The sequence below is a fragment of the Lycorma delicatula genome, chromosome 1 (genome assembly GCF_047948215.1).
Source record: "Lycorma delicatula isolate Av1 chromosome 1, ASM4794821v1, whole genome shotgun sequence".
NCBI classification, from domain to species: Eukaryota; Metazoa; Arthropoda; class Insecta; order Hemiptera; family Fulgoridae; genus Lycorma; species Lycorma delicatula.
In genome coordinates, this window is record NC_134455.1 from 32,830,346 (window position 1) to 32,845,768 (window position 15,423).

General features: G+C 33.5%; 1 protein-coding gene across 1 annotated transcript in view; it reads right to left on the reverse strand.

Annotated features, from left to right (window-relative positions):
- The window catches only part of LOC142317467 (venom protease-like), an 81,115-nt gene that overhangs the window by 13,436 nt on the left and 52,256 nt on the right, over positions 1-15,423 (reverse strand). The window contains exons 5-6 of the mRNA XM_075354034.1: positions 11,454-11,659; positions 5,963-6,017 (exon numbers count right to left, since the gene is read on the reverse strand). Of these exons, the coding sequence (XP_075210149.1) occupies positions 5,963-6,017; positions 11,454-11,659 (261 nt within the window). The remainder of the gene's footprint in view (positions 1-5,962; positions 6,018-11,453; positions 11,660-15,423) is intronic.

The following is a 15,423-nucleotide window of genomic DNA, read 5'->3' on the forward strand; positions in this document are numbered from 1 at the left end:
AATTCCATCCAACAGTTCTAATCGTCCAAATAAAAAAAAAACAACAAAAAACTATCCAAAAGCATGAAAAACGCGGAACAAGTGCTCTATGTTCGAGTGTTCTTACTCAACTTTGAGGTGCATCTGTCGAAAGATTCCACCATGTTTTTTCCCTGTAGATAATGTAATGGAATACTATAATATTTTTGACCGTATGTTAAAAAAATGTATGATTCTTGATTTGACTTGAAAAATTATTATTTTTTTAAGATTGTTTTCAGAACTGAATTTAATTTTTTTTTTGAGTAATCACATAGAACTTAAAAAAAAAATTCTTTAGGTTTGACAAAAAAGTTTGTGTAATTGCCAATTAACAAATTTTGAATGAAATTTAATTCTGAGAAAATTGATGTAAATAAAATAATAAATATTAAATATGAAAGTTGTATTTAGAGATTTGACTTCAATTAAAAACAGATAATGTCTAAACTAACAGAAGAAAAGCAATGCCTAATTTAATACAGTTATTTTATTTACAAATAACTGATTATTATAAAATATTTTCAGTTGAATTCTATTTCTGTGAACAGCTTTCTACAACTTTGAAAATCACTGATTAAATTTAATTTGAATGTGATTTTTTTGTTCATACACTATTATATACTGGTAAACATTTGGCTATTTCAATTATGATATGAATTTAATTTTTAATTGTATTTATGTTTAAGATTTAAGTTCACTTTATGTTTATAAAACTAAAAACTAAAATTTTGTTTTAACTGACTAACAGTGGCTGACTCTTATTCATTCATGCTGAATACACCAATATATGATGGAAATGGAAAATCAGCTTCAATTGCAGAGAACCCATATAGGTATCCTAGTTGCAGAATTTCCAAAATAAATTACTTAGAAGAATTTTTAACAACTTGTGTGAGTGGTACTTTTCCTAGAGCTGATATTTCATCTCAAAGTGCCCGTAAACATGAAGATAACTTGAAAATATTCTTCCTCAAACAATTAAACAAAGCCCCACAACAAGTTTCCAAAAAAAAATCAGGCCAACTTAAAGTTCCAAAATCTTGTTCATGGTGACATTAAATTTTCATGGATTGTATCCATTTCACAGTTAGAAATGACAGAACTCTCAGCCTAAAGATTATGCATTATGACTGCAATTTATTGAAAAACTAACATTTGTCTTTGCAAAAACCTCATACTATGTCAACTCCAATAAACAGAGGTTATATTAATGGTAAAAGACTATAAGAAAATGTGCTCAAATTCCTTATGTATCAAATTGCTAATGGAAATTAATTAAGAACAAAATAGGTCTGAGCATAATCTGGGACATAACAGTTTTGAGTTCCAACTCATTAATAATTATGTAATCCATTTGGACAACTTGACTCCTTCCTCTAAAATAAGAAATGTCAAAGTTATACCCAAAGACACGTTCCTCAATTTTTTTACAATATACCATGACCACTCTGTATCAAGCTTTTTGAAAATCCAAAAATTGATCATTGCCTAATATTTTAATAATTTTCCTAATTAAGAATGTAGCTAATAAGGTTATACATTGCACTTAGAAGTACAGAGTAATTCAAAATGATAAACTCAATTTTGTAACTCTGTATTCCAAATCAAGAACTAATGACAAATGTAAATTACATCTGATAATACTCACAATAAAGTTTAAGAAACAGTTCATAAATGTTTAATGTGGTCTCCTTCAGCTGCTTGGTACACATTTAAGTGATAGCTGAACTCATCTGAGGAAGCATGTCTTGTGTATTACTGAGTTCACTCCAGCTGTGATATGGTTCCACAGGTCGGCCAGATTTGTTTGTAAAGGTGGTACGTAAACTGCATCTTCACAAACCCCCACAGGAAAAGTCATATAACGAGATATCAGGTGATCTTGAAGGTCAGAATTGAAGAGCCAGGTCTTCATTCGCAATGCATCGTATCCATCATTGAGGTAGAAATTCAATTGGCTTCATTTCATTTAAAGATTCATTCATATATGTTCATCAAACATCTAGGTGCCAATGAGGGGGATCTCTGTCCTGTTGAAAAATAAAGTCTTGTGAATCTTCATTTAATAAAGGGAAAAGCCAGTTTTCTGGCATGTCTTGATACATTTTTCCACTAACCATGTGTTTTGCAAATAAGAATGGTCCATAAACCTTTGCTTGTGATAGGGCGCAAAACACATTAATCTTGGGGCAGTCTCTCTCAAGTTGCAATGTGCCATGATGATTTTGTAGACCTCATATGCAAACCATTGTGTCTATTCACTTTTCCACTGAGATGGAGGACACTTTATTGCTAAAAATTAAACATGGAAGAAAAGCATCATCCTCCATGTTTTCAAACATTTGATTACAAAATTCACACTTTAGTTTGTCACCTCCATGAAGAGCCTTTAAAAGTAGCAGGCGGTTTGACTTGAAAAGTAAACAATGCCTCAAAACATGCCAGACAGTTGGTTGAGGTATTCCAAATTCTCTGCTCGCCCTATGGGTTGACTTTCTTGGGCTTTCTTCAATTCATCTCACATTCTCCTCTGCCACACATGGTTGCCTCATGCTCTTGCCTATACAGAGGCACCCTGTTTGTTCAAACTGGTGAAACCAACGACATATGCTCTCCCTTGTTGGACAATCAATGTTAAATCATAAACAAAATGCATGCTGAATTGCAGTTGCTGACTGAGCTTTACCATACTCAAGAACACAGATAAACTTGTGTTGCACTTTAGCACTCACAAGTAACAAATCTCATATTAGTGGTCATTCATGCAATTAGATGTGCTCTAGTAATGTTATTCAAATCTACTCTGTCAACTACTAAGTAGATCAATCAGGTTCAATGTGTAGTTCAGGAAATATATAGTTATTAAATTGAGTCTATTATTTAGAATTTCTCTGTATTTATATCACTTTAGAAACCAAACTGAATAGTTAATAAAATTTTATGCTTTTTTTAAATAATCTACAAGCTTAGTTTTACACATTTCTCTATGACCTTGGATATGCAAGTGAGGAGAAAGGTAGGACAATAATTGTTCAGGAAGATTTTTGTTTACCCTTGTAGATTTTGAAAACAATGGTATGTTCATCTCCTAAGGAAAGCAACCATGCTGCAAGGTACTGATTTTCCAGATATCAGAGGAATTATTTATTAACAATTTAGAATAGAGAATCGGTGCCAGGTACTAATTTACTATATAAGTTCTTGATAAGCATATCAACTTCATTTAGGTTTATTGCCTTCAAGAAAATGGAATGGCTAAACCCTTGATTGAGTACACACCTAAATTTGTAGTCTTACTTTTTTACTTATAATTTGATCAGAGATTGTATCCTAATACTAATAGGATGTTTTTTAAATTCCTCTGATATCTCCTTCCTTTCATCACATCTAATTTTATGCCCATTACAAGAAAAATATCAAAAACAGTTTTTGGCCTCCCAGTAATATTTGTAACCTCATCTACAAAAGTCACTGAGCTAGACTTGTACCAAACAAATTCTTTCTGGAAATATTTTTCCTAGTGTAAAACCATCTTTAAGATTCTGTTATACTTTTGTTTATACTAATTAACTAATTGCATATTAAAAAGTCACTTAATTTATCTAGGAGATATTTTATCTCCTTATCTTACACATTTTATTAAACTACACGTGATCTAAAGTTTAAGATTAAACACTTTATTTTTACCCCCCCCCCACTCTGAAAAATCCCAGAATCATTTAAATGTTGAAACATAAGTACTTAAGTAAATTATTGTAAAACAAGTAAAACCTTATACAAAATCAATCTCTGATTGAACTGATTTGAATGTGAATAATATATTGATAGAAAATGAGACGTTCATAAAATAAAATGCGACCAAATGAGCATATTTACATATCTAATGATAACAGACCATGAACGAAAAAATAAATTTTAGAAATATAGGAGCAAACAAAAATAAAACTAAAAAAAACATCAAATTAGCTGAGCATCTTGTAAAAACAGCTGACAATACAGTTATAGGACTTTCCCGCCACACGGATTTTTTCTGATGCACGGCTTACACATACAACTTAATTAAAAATATTCATAATTTTATTTAAATACAATATTTTTTGTTTATTTAATTCAGTGATTTTAACTAAAGCGCGCGCTCACACCGTATTTCATTCGCGTGGGTGTGGTGGTACTAGCGACCAGTTTAAATACTTCTTACACTTTAAATATTATTCATTTATTTAATTCTACCGCTCACTTGTGAAGTTACAACATAGCTGTCTACTACAGCAGCTATACGTCAGTGCTAAACTAGCGCTCCTTATGGTGAGAAGGGGTACTAATGACGCACTGTACCCACTTAGCTACTAATTTATTTAGAACTTTTTTTGATCGGAGTTGCGATTTTGCGAAAGAATGTTTTTGGAAATATTATTTTTTAATTGTTAACAGATGTGCCTGAAGATGTGTTGAAGATTTAAAGGCATCAATGCCTCATATATAGAAGTAATCTGACCATGTTTGATTGAAATCGGTCCAGTAGTTCTGGAGACATAAGGTGAAATTTTAGGGTGAGACACCTAACACCGAACACACACACGAACATACGAATATCCCAAAAATTTCCATCCGGTTTTTTTGGGTACCTCAGGTGTCAAAACGTCAAGATCTAGTGAAAACCCCATATGACCAAACTGGACCGATTACCATACTTTCCTTTCTGTAGCTATACCGCTAGGTGGGAAAGTAAAAATTTTTTTTGATAATTTAAGGTTTTTAAACATGTGATAAGTGTATTTTTGTTAATTTAAGAAATATTTTGCAGATTTAACTGAATCATACACAATAATAAATTTAATAATAATAATAATAATAATAATAATAATAATAATAAGGAAATAATAATTTTTTAAATATTTTAGAGAAAAATCTGGTTATCTAAAAATATTCTAATCCGGTAATTATTTAATTTTTGTAGAGAGGAGTCAAAAAAATACTTATAATTTTTTTTTTAGTTTTTTTAATTAAGGAATAAACTTGGTGCTTTTTAAAAAATAATTTTAATTTTCAAATTTTTTTTTTAAATAAAAAATGTGAAAAAAATTAGTGGCCCATATTTATTTTCTTATAACTTTACTTCCTTGTATGAAATAAAGAAAGTATTGTGATCGCGAAAAATTTCAGTTTCTAGATTTCAACGGAAATATCCATTTAACCTTCCCTGAAACCATTTTGACTAATTTCGGCATGACGTCTGTACGTACGTATGTATGTATATATACGTAAGTATGTATCTCGCATAACTCAAAAACGATTAGCCGTTGAAATTTTTGATTGAAGACTGATGTAACATCTAGTTGTGTACCTTCTCTTTTGATTGCAATCGACTGAACCAAAAGTGTCCAAAAAAAACAAAATATAAAAATATCTGGATTTTTAACTTTTTCTCAACTGCAGTAGCCCTCATTGAAAACTTTTCAACAATATATCATAATTGGTACTTATTTTCATTTGTTCCAGAGTTATAGCCAAATGAAATTTTAATTAATGTAATATCTGGATCTTACAATGGAAAGGCACATCGTTCGAATCAGAATTCATCTTCTTTTTTTTAACTTTTATTTTTAATTTAAATGTAATGATTTAATAATAATTATTAACTTCTGATTGTAAAATTTTTTTTACGATAAATAATAATTCAATAACAACAATAATAAAAAAAAAAAAAAAAAAAAAAAAATGAAATTGTATTAGAAGTTATAAATGAAATTAAAATGTTATGTACTTTTAAAAATGTGTATATGCAATTTAATAGTCGTACATGGAAGTCATGCGTTGTCCACATCAAATTTTTTGGTTTTATTTTTACTGAACTGACAAAGATTAATATTAAAAGTATACACGTATGTACAAGGAGGAATAATGTTAATAGAATTCTTGTAATAACAAAATAAAAAGTTACCAATCTGAACGAATCCTCTATCTTCATAAACCACCATTGGACCACCACTGTCACCCTGTGAAAATTTTATTTACAGTTTTTTATTATCAAATAATCTATGTTAATTCAATAATAAATATTTTTAAAAAGTAATCATTTATTTGCAACTTTACGAGGTAGAATTTAGTTATTTAATATAAGAGTGCTTTATAAGGATTTTTGATTATTATTATTACTATTTATGCAACTATTTCAGGCAGTTGCTAATTATTCTCATTTTAATCCTTTACTTTCATTGTTTTGATTTCTTAAACTTCTTTATGTTGTCCTTACTATTATTATTATTTATTTTTTGCTTATAATATAACATAAGATAATATGATCCTCCTCTATGAATCATGAGACCTTGCCGTTGGTGAGGGGGCTTGAGTGCTCAGGGATACAGAGTAGCTGGACCGAAGGTGCAACCATATCGGAGAGGTATCTGTTGAGAGCCAGACTAAGGAATGATTCCTGAAAGAGGGCAGCACCTCTTTCAGTAGTTGTTAAGGGCGTGAGTCAGAATGACTAAAACGGCCATATCAACATCACTCAGTCCTCTGAGTACTGCGCAGCTGAAAGCAATGGAAAACTACAGCTGCTTTTTTTCCAAGAAAATGTGGCTCTCTGCATTTTCATATAACAATGATGGAGGCGCCTTCCTTAGTAAAATATTCCGGAGGTAAACTAGTCCCCCATTCGGATCTCCGGGTGGGGACTACTAAGGAAGGGGTCACCGGAAAATTAAAAAATAATATTCTACGAGTCGGAGCGTGGAATGTTAGAAGTTTAAAAAAGGTTGGTAGGCTAGAAAATTTAAAAAGGGAAATGGATAGGGTAAATGTGGATGTAGTAGGAATTAGTGAGGTTCGGTGGGAAGAGGAAGGTGACTTTTGGTCAGGTGATTTTAGAATAATTAACTCAGCTTCAAATAATGGGCAGGCAGAAGTAGGTTTCATAATGAACAAGAAGATAGAGAAGAGAGTAGAGTATTTCAAAACGCATAGCGATAGAATCATTGTAATAAGGATAAAATCAATACCTAAACCGACAACGATTGTTAACGTCTATACGCCTACAAGCGCCCATGATGATGATGAGGTAGAGTGTGTATACGAAGAGATTGATGAACCAATTAAACACGTAAAAGGAGATGAAAATTTAATAATAGTTGGAGATTGGAATGCAAGTATTGGAAAAGGCAAGGAAGGAAAAATATAGTGGGTGAATACGGGCTGGGCAAAAGGAATGAAAGAGGTGACCGACTTATAGAGTTTTGCACGAAGTATAATTTAGTAATTGCCAACACCCAATTTAAAAATCATAATAGAAGAATATACACTTGGAAAAAGCCAGGCGATACTGCAAGGTATCAGATAGATTATATCATGGTTAAGCAAAGATTTAGAAATCAACTCTTTGACTGCAAAACTTACCCTGGAGCAGACATTGATAGTGACCATAATTTGGTGATAATGAAATGTAGATTGGGGTTTAAAAACCTGAAGAAAAGGTGTCAGATGAATCGGTGGAATTTAGAGAAGCTTGAGGAGAAGAGGAGGTAAAGAAGATTTTTGAGGAAGACATCGCAAGAGGTCTGAGTAAAAAAGATAAGGTAGAAAATGTAGAAGAAGAATGGGAGAATGTTAAAAAGGAAATTCTTAAATCAGCAGAAGCAAACTTAGGCAGAATAAAGAGAACTGGTAGAAAACCTTGGGTTTCAGACGATATATTGCAGCTGATGGATGAACGTAGAAAATATAAGAATGCTGGTGATGAAGAAAGTAAAAGGAACTATCGGCAATTAAGAAATTCTATTGACAGGAAGTGCAAACTGGCGAAAGAAGAGTGGATTAAAGAAAAGTGTTCAGAAGTGGAAAGAGAAATGAACATTGGTAAAATAGACGGAGCATACAGGAAAGTTAAGGAAACTTTTGGGGTACATAAATTAAAATCTAATAATGTGTTAAACAAAGATGGTACACCGATACTTCAAAAAAAGTGTTATAGTCATGATACCAAAGAAAGCAGGGGCAGATAAATGTGAAGAATACAGAACAATTAATTTAACTAGTCATGCATCAAAAATCTTAACTAGAATTCTGTACAGAAGAATTGAGAGGAGAGTGGAGGAAGTGTTAGGAGAAGACCAATTTGGTTTCAGGAAAAGTATAGGGACAAGGGAAGCAATTTTAGGCCTCAGATTAATAGTAGAAGAAAGATTAAAGAAAAACAAACCAACATACTTGGCGTTTATAGACCTAGAAAAGGCATTCGATAACATAGACTGTAATAAAATGTTCAGCATTTTAAAAAATTAGGGTTCAAATACAGAGATAGAAGAACAATTGCTAACATGTACTGGAACCATACAGCATCAGTAATAATTGAAGAACATAAGAAAGAAGGCATAATAAGAAAGGGAGTCCGACAAGGATGTTCCCTATCTCCGTTACTTTTTAATCTTTACATGGAACTAGCAGTTAATGATGTTAAAAAACAATTTAGATTCGGAGTAACAGTATAAGGTGTAAAGATAAAGATGCTACGATTTGCTGATGATATAGTAATTCTAGCCGAGAGTAAAAAGGATTTAGAAGAAACAATGAATGGCATAGATGAAGTCCTACGCAAGAACTATCGCATGAAAATAAACAAGAAGAAAACAAAAGTAATGAAATGTAGTAGAAATAACAAAGATGGACCGCTGAATGTGAAAATAGGAGGAGAAAAGATTATGGAGGTAGAAGAATATTGTTATTTGGGAAGTAGAATTACTAAAGATGGACGAAGCAGGAGCGATATAAAATGCCGAATTGCACAAGCGAAACGAGCCTTCAGTAAGAAATATAATTTCTTTACACCAAAAATTAATTTAAATGTCAGGAAAAGATTTTTGAAAGTATATGTTTGGAGTGTCGCTTTATATGGAAGTGAAACTTAGACGATCGGAGTTTCTGAGAAGAAAAGATTAGAAGCTTTTGAAATGCTGTGCTATAGGAGAATGTTAAAAATCAGATGGATGGATAAAGTGACAAATGAAGAGGTATTGCGACAAATTGATGAAGAAAGAAGCATTTGGAAAAATATAGTTAAAAGAAGAGACAGACTTATAGGCCACACTGGCATACTAAGGAATCCTGGAATAGTCGCTTTAATATTGGAAGGACAGGTAGAAGGAAAAAATTGTGTAGGCAGGCCACGTTTGGAATATGTAAAACAAATTGTTAGGGATGTAGGATGTAGTGGGTAACTGAAATGAAACGACTAGCACTAGATAGGGAATCTTGGAGAGCTGCATCAAACCAGTCAAATGACTGAAGACATAAAAAAAAAACATAGATAGTTATTTCATATAGTAAGATATTATAAACTAACGATAACAACATGTATACACGTATATATTTTTATATATGAGATTGTGATCTCCTGCTACTACATCACATACTTCATATGAAATCATTGAGTTCACCACAAGTTTTTATTAAAATACCTTCTCATACAAGTAACTGTTGACCTATTTCTCAGGTATATAAAAATATATTTATTTATTTATTTCCCATTTTAAAATTTTATTTCTCCATTCAATGTAACCTATTTACTACACTATAAAGAGGTTTTTTTTGTGAAGAAAAAAACTATAAGTTCTTGTTTTCAAATGCAGTTTGTATTTATAAGCATAGTCCTCACAATTAAAAACTTGTGTGCTTGAAAAAATGGCTAGTATTACAAAAAAACATCCACTTAACATGAGTTTTTCTCTTTTAGAAAAGAAAGGGAAGAACCATTCTGCAGGGTAGAAGGAAGGTCAGTTTAGCTCTCAGGGTAATTTTAAAATGCAGGCTTATAAAGAATGAAGCTACTTAGATGGCATTTGCAAATCAAACAAAGGAATTTAATATTTATACGTATTAAAATGAAATAAAATGTTTAAAATTTTAAAGAAAATAGACTAACTATCAAAGGGGAAAGTATAAAATCATTGAGATTGTTTTGGAGAAACCAGAAAATGAGTTACAAGAAATTCTGTGTGGCATGGATTCATTGCCATAAGTGAAATTCAATTTGAAAATAAATAGTAATAAGACGTAGATAGTGAGACGGTGAAAGAAAATAAAATAATGAACAGTTAAAATAAGGGATATTCGGAAAATCTCTTGTAATCAGAAATTTATCTAAAAAATTGAATTACAAAGAATGGATGAAGTTATAGAGATCAAAGCAGACAGGAACAAACAAGTAGAACTTTTATGCAGAATAGCATGAATGCTTTCAGCAGATCCAAATTAGATACCAGCAGAAAGTTCTGCTGTTGTCAAATATGGATCTCACTTTTTTAAATACTCATGTAAGTGTAGCATGTTATAGTACATTTTGGAACATAGTTAATTGGAAAATGCAAAGGAAAAGAACAGAAGAAATGTGATGTAACAGAAGGATTTTAAAAATTACATTGATTGATAAACAGATGTTAAGACAAACAGATGTGGAGAGAAATTTGTGACCGACTTGTAGACTGACAAACTAACTTGAGGGATCAGTAGGATATAAAAATAATACTGATTTAGGAAGACTAGGGAAAAACAGGGCTGAACTCTTTGGTACTGCTTAATTTTTTAAGGCAGTAAACATTTTAAAAACAATTTAAATTTAGGAATAGTTCAGTTTTTTATAACGGGGTTTAGAAAGCAAAAGAGGGTTTGAATCTCAACACCAATATATTTCTTAATTTTTTTTTAGATAAAAAGCTTTTACTCACTAGGATACATTTTGAAAAGAACAATATAAATATCCCAGTATTTCACCTTTTTTCAGAAGTAATTTATTGCAAGACCGGGGAACATGGATTTTCAAAATCTTTTCTCCTTTAATACAGTCATGAACCAGAAGAAACATGTTCCACACTTTGGTATATATGTGATAATTGATTTTCTTCTCATGGACTTAATTTAATATCTATAAATTATTAATCAAATCATCATGAAGTTATATGGAGATAATGTTACTGTTTAGCCTATGACAATCAGGAAAGTAGTTTTAATGCAGTTAAGGAATCATTCATTTTGCTTTGGTAGTTCTAGAAATTAATTCAGTGGAACAAACATACATATACAAACAAGCAAATCCTGATTCTTTACATAATTATATAAATTACTTGTTTTAATTTCAACTTTATCATCTGTGTAATAATTATTTATCTTCATTTTTATTAAATGTTGTAACAGCAGTCTGTTATATAATATAGTTAGCGTGATATCTGTACAGTTTAGTATAGTAGTTAGGAATGAATGAAAAGTAATCAATACTGTTATTGTTGAATGACTTATCAGGTATTATGACTACAACAATTAACTACTTGGTTTTTACCTAATTATTATTTTTCAAAGCTAAAAAAAATATAAATTTATTTTCCACATTTAACACATGTGCTTAATATAATTTAGTCCTGAGTAAATGAAAGTTTATAACTTACTTGGCATGCATCAGTACCAATGTTGTAACCACAGAACATAGCTAAAGTATCTTCAGCAAAATGTTCACCTAAAGTTTTGATAGACATACATTTCTGATCATTAATTACTTGTATTGTTGCCTCACGAGGGAATTGTGAGAGTTTTCCTTTGTATGACATAGTGCCCCAACCACTAATAAAACCATAAACTCCTTCATACCTAAATACTGAGACATAAAAGAATGTATTGGCCATCAGTTCAACAAATTAGAGATTAATAGTAACTATTAAAAACATCACTGAAGTTTGCATTTATGGGAAATGAAAAAAATGGAATGATGTGTTGTAAAATGATTGTTATGAAAAAAAAGATGGAACAGTTAGTTTTAATGAAAAGAATTAATTAGATACTAAATATAAATAAATAAAAACAAGTAAAATTATTATTGTTATTATAAACAACGTTTTATACCTTGATTCAATTTAAATTGAAATAAATCTGTTTTAAGGTTGTAGGGGAGAGTAAACTGCATTCCCTTCAACCCGATACTTCTTTAACAGCTAGAATGAGTATCATCCTGGAAGTTAGGATAAATGCCAACATCCATTCTCATACCTAATAAACCAGGTCATAAAAATCAGTTGTTTGCAAACAATGCTGGGTTCAGTTTTGAAGATGTTATTAACACTTATTAGAGGCTAATGACTAGAACAGCTGACATTACTTACAGTTTTTTAATAAAAACTAATTAAAGAGAATGGCCGTGGGATAAAGATTGGCTGGAAAACCCCATAAATATCAAAAATTAAAATTGATAGTTGATAGAAATAAAAAAAAAAAAAAAATATTTCTACCAGAAATATCATTTCTGCTCTCTAGCTAAAAAAGAGAAAGGGAACACTTAAATTGTTGTCTTATTAATGGTGTTTTGCATACATTCCTTTCATAATTTGATATATGAATAGATATTGATACATAAAGTTTCACCATGTCTGTTTTTGTAGCCCAATTAATAATTCATTGGTTAGTGGTGTATTGATTTATAAATGAATCTATATTCTTGAGTGGCACTTTAATATCTGCGGAAAAGTAACTTTTGAGTTAATACAAAATCTTCTATCTCTCCTGCTCCTTTAATCACAGGTACTCCTTTCTGAATAAAATTCTGCAAATTTGTGAAGTATTGTGGACTGGTGGACACCCACTTCCTACACAAGGGCTAAGTGAGATAGTTTATTCTTTTACTCCTACAATAGTTCCTCTAAGGATAGATTATTATTTCCTATCACTTCTAATCTTTAAAGGGTTCTTCTCCAATATCAGTTCTAAAGGCGAAATCTGCTTAGAATATTCTAATAATCTAAGCACAGGCTAGGATGATTCTGCTTAGAATAGAGACACAAAAGTATTCTTGATGTTTGGTTGCTCAGGAATTCCATTTCCTGCCCAAGCTGTATGATAAGCCTAGTGGTTGAAGTAACCATCAGGTGGCTCAATGACAGTTGTTTGGCCAGCTGTAAACTAACATGTAAAAATAGACTGGAATTTTTGGTTCTACCAGTGGCTGCCAACCCCAAGTTATATGGAAGTAACCACCATATTTACCATAACATTGATTCAGGTTTGGACTTCTCAAACTTTTTTGAGAAGTCTTTCCCAACCTGGATCTTCTCAAATTTCTATCAGATTTGCAAATTACCTTGTAATTTATAAACAGTACGATCATTTAATCATGCGCATCATTTGTCTTGAGCATACTGACATTAAGTAACCATGTTTTAGCAATTTTTGAAAGTTACATAAGCGATGACATCAATAGTCAGAAAAAAAGATGTTTTTTTTTTTTATTCCCTCATGCTTGGACCGAGTATCACAATGATACATAACACAGTTCAGGGAGGAGTGAACTATGGTCTTTTCTTTCCCCACAAGAGAACAAGAGAGTCCCGGTGTCTCATCACTGCCATCTATCTGTGCATGCACAAATGAATAGCAGCTCAGCAGAGAACTATGCCTCATCCCTTCGTTGCCCCTTCAGCTCTACCCTTCTGCTGAAGGATACGTGTAACGTAATCGGATATTGCCCGAAATTGCGTTTCATCCGCCATCATATGATCAACGACATTTCTCTAATAATAATAGTCCACTAATTAATTCATATTGCTGACGTTCCCTGTTCCACACCCGTCAGTAAAACAAGACATGCTCCGGTTTATCAAACTACCCGCAAGACAGGCAGAAGGGTTCTCCAGCCCTCTGTCACGCATGCAAGTACACCCGGAACACGCCGTTACCAGTCAAAAACTGGGTCAGTCAGTAGGACTGACCCAGTTGGTAGACTTACCAAATTTTTTATTGATTCAAGGTTTCACTTGCAGAATTAGCGCATGAATCCACCGCTCTGTAGAGGACCGACCCCAGCGGGCCTCTAATACATTCGGTCCACCATCTCAGCTTTGGCTGCTCCATGAAGAAGTCCAATCCGCATGGCAGCGAGTTGTTGAAACGGAGGGACCCCGCAATGAGCAACACCGTCTTAGTCGAGACAGAAGAATATGCCTACACAATGCCGAGAGCGATCCTCCGCTGCACCTCCTCAATTATACGGCGATTCCGGTCCCTCCTCAATGCTTGTGACCAAATCTCAATTCCATATAGTAGCACTGAATTTGCAACATTACCATACAGGGCTATTTTTGAGGTTCGAGGGCCGGCTACAATGCTCTGCAACCTACTGAGGTCAGTTACCATCGTCCCTTCCTTCTCCGACGTCTCTTTAACATGTACCGTGAAGGAGCGGTGATGGTTTAACCATACTCCTAAATATTTCGCCGCCTCCACTAGGAAAATGAGACTGTCTCCAACATTAATTCGTAGCGGAGGCATGGAACGCCTTCCTGCAGGACAGATAAAAAATGTCTTATCAAAGGAAATTGTCAGTTCTTTGCCCTCCAACCAGTCTGGCACAAGGTGAATTGCCACGTTGGCAGTAGCAACCACCTCGTCAGCGTATTTCGTGGAGATCACCAGCGCAAGGTCGTCTGCAAAGGCGATCGGCACCACCCCGGCTGGGTAGTGGAGACGAAGCACACCGTCAAATACCACAGTCACAGGGTCGGGCTAATCTACGATCCCTGTGGAACTCCACACTTGGATGGAAACCGAAGTCGACACCCCGGCGTGTCAACCAGCCATCTGTTTTCTAGATAACGCTGCGCAAGCCATCTCGTACCTTCACCTATCTGTTTAGCCCTTAATGCTTCAAAACCCGCACCAACGTATCGAATCAAATGCATTCTTGACATTAAGAAGCACGACAACTGTAATGCGCCTAGTACGCCAGGTGCCAGCATGTGCTCCCTTGACCAAGCGGCATACCCGCCTCACAGCGTCTGGAGCAGATTTGCCTTTGCGGAAGCCATACTGATATGGCCGATAGACCAACATGTCCTGCTTCAGCGAAGCTTCGAGCATTTTTTTCTAGTACTTTGCAGATGAAATTCGTGACACATATCGGGTGGTAGATGTTTGGTTGTCCAGGCTTCAGTAACATACCAACCCACATTCCTTCCATGACTGAGGTAAGATATCAGATAGTAGGAAACCGTTCATAATCTCAAGCATTTCTATCGGGGTCTTCTCTACAAGGATCCGAATGAACTCTGTGGGGACGCCATCCGGCCCCGCACTGGTATGTAGTTTTTGCCGTTTCCCGGCTTGCAGTAGTTCGTCCATAGTGAAGAGTGACGAGTCTTCAATGACAGTTTCCACCCCCGTAGGATCATCCACTTCGGGAAACAACGTCTGAACAGCCCCCAAAACTTGTTCCTCTGTGAGGACTCTCTTTTTCTTTCTTTACTGTTTAGCCTCCGGTAACTACAGTTTAGATAATTCTTCAGAGGATGAATGAGGATAATATGTATGAGTGTAAATGAAGTGTAGTCTTGTACAGTATCAGTTCAACCACTCCTGAGATGTGTGGTTAATTGA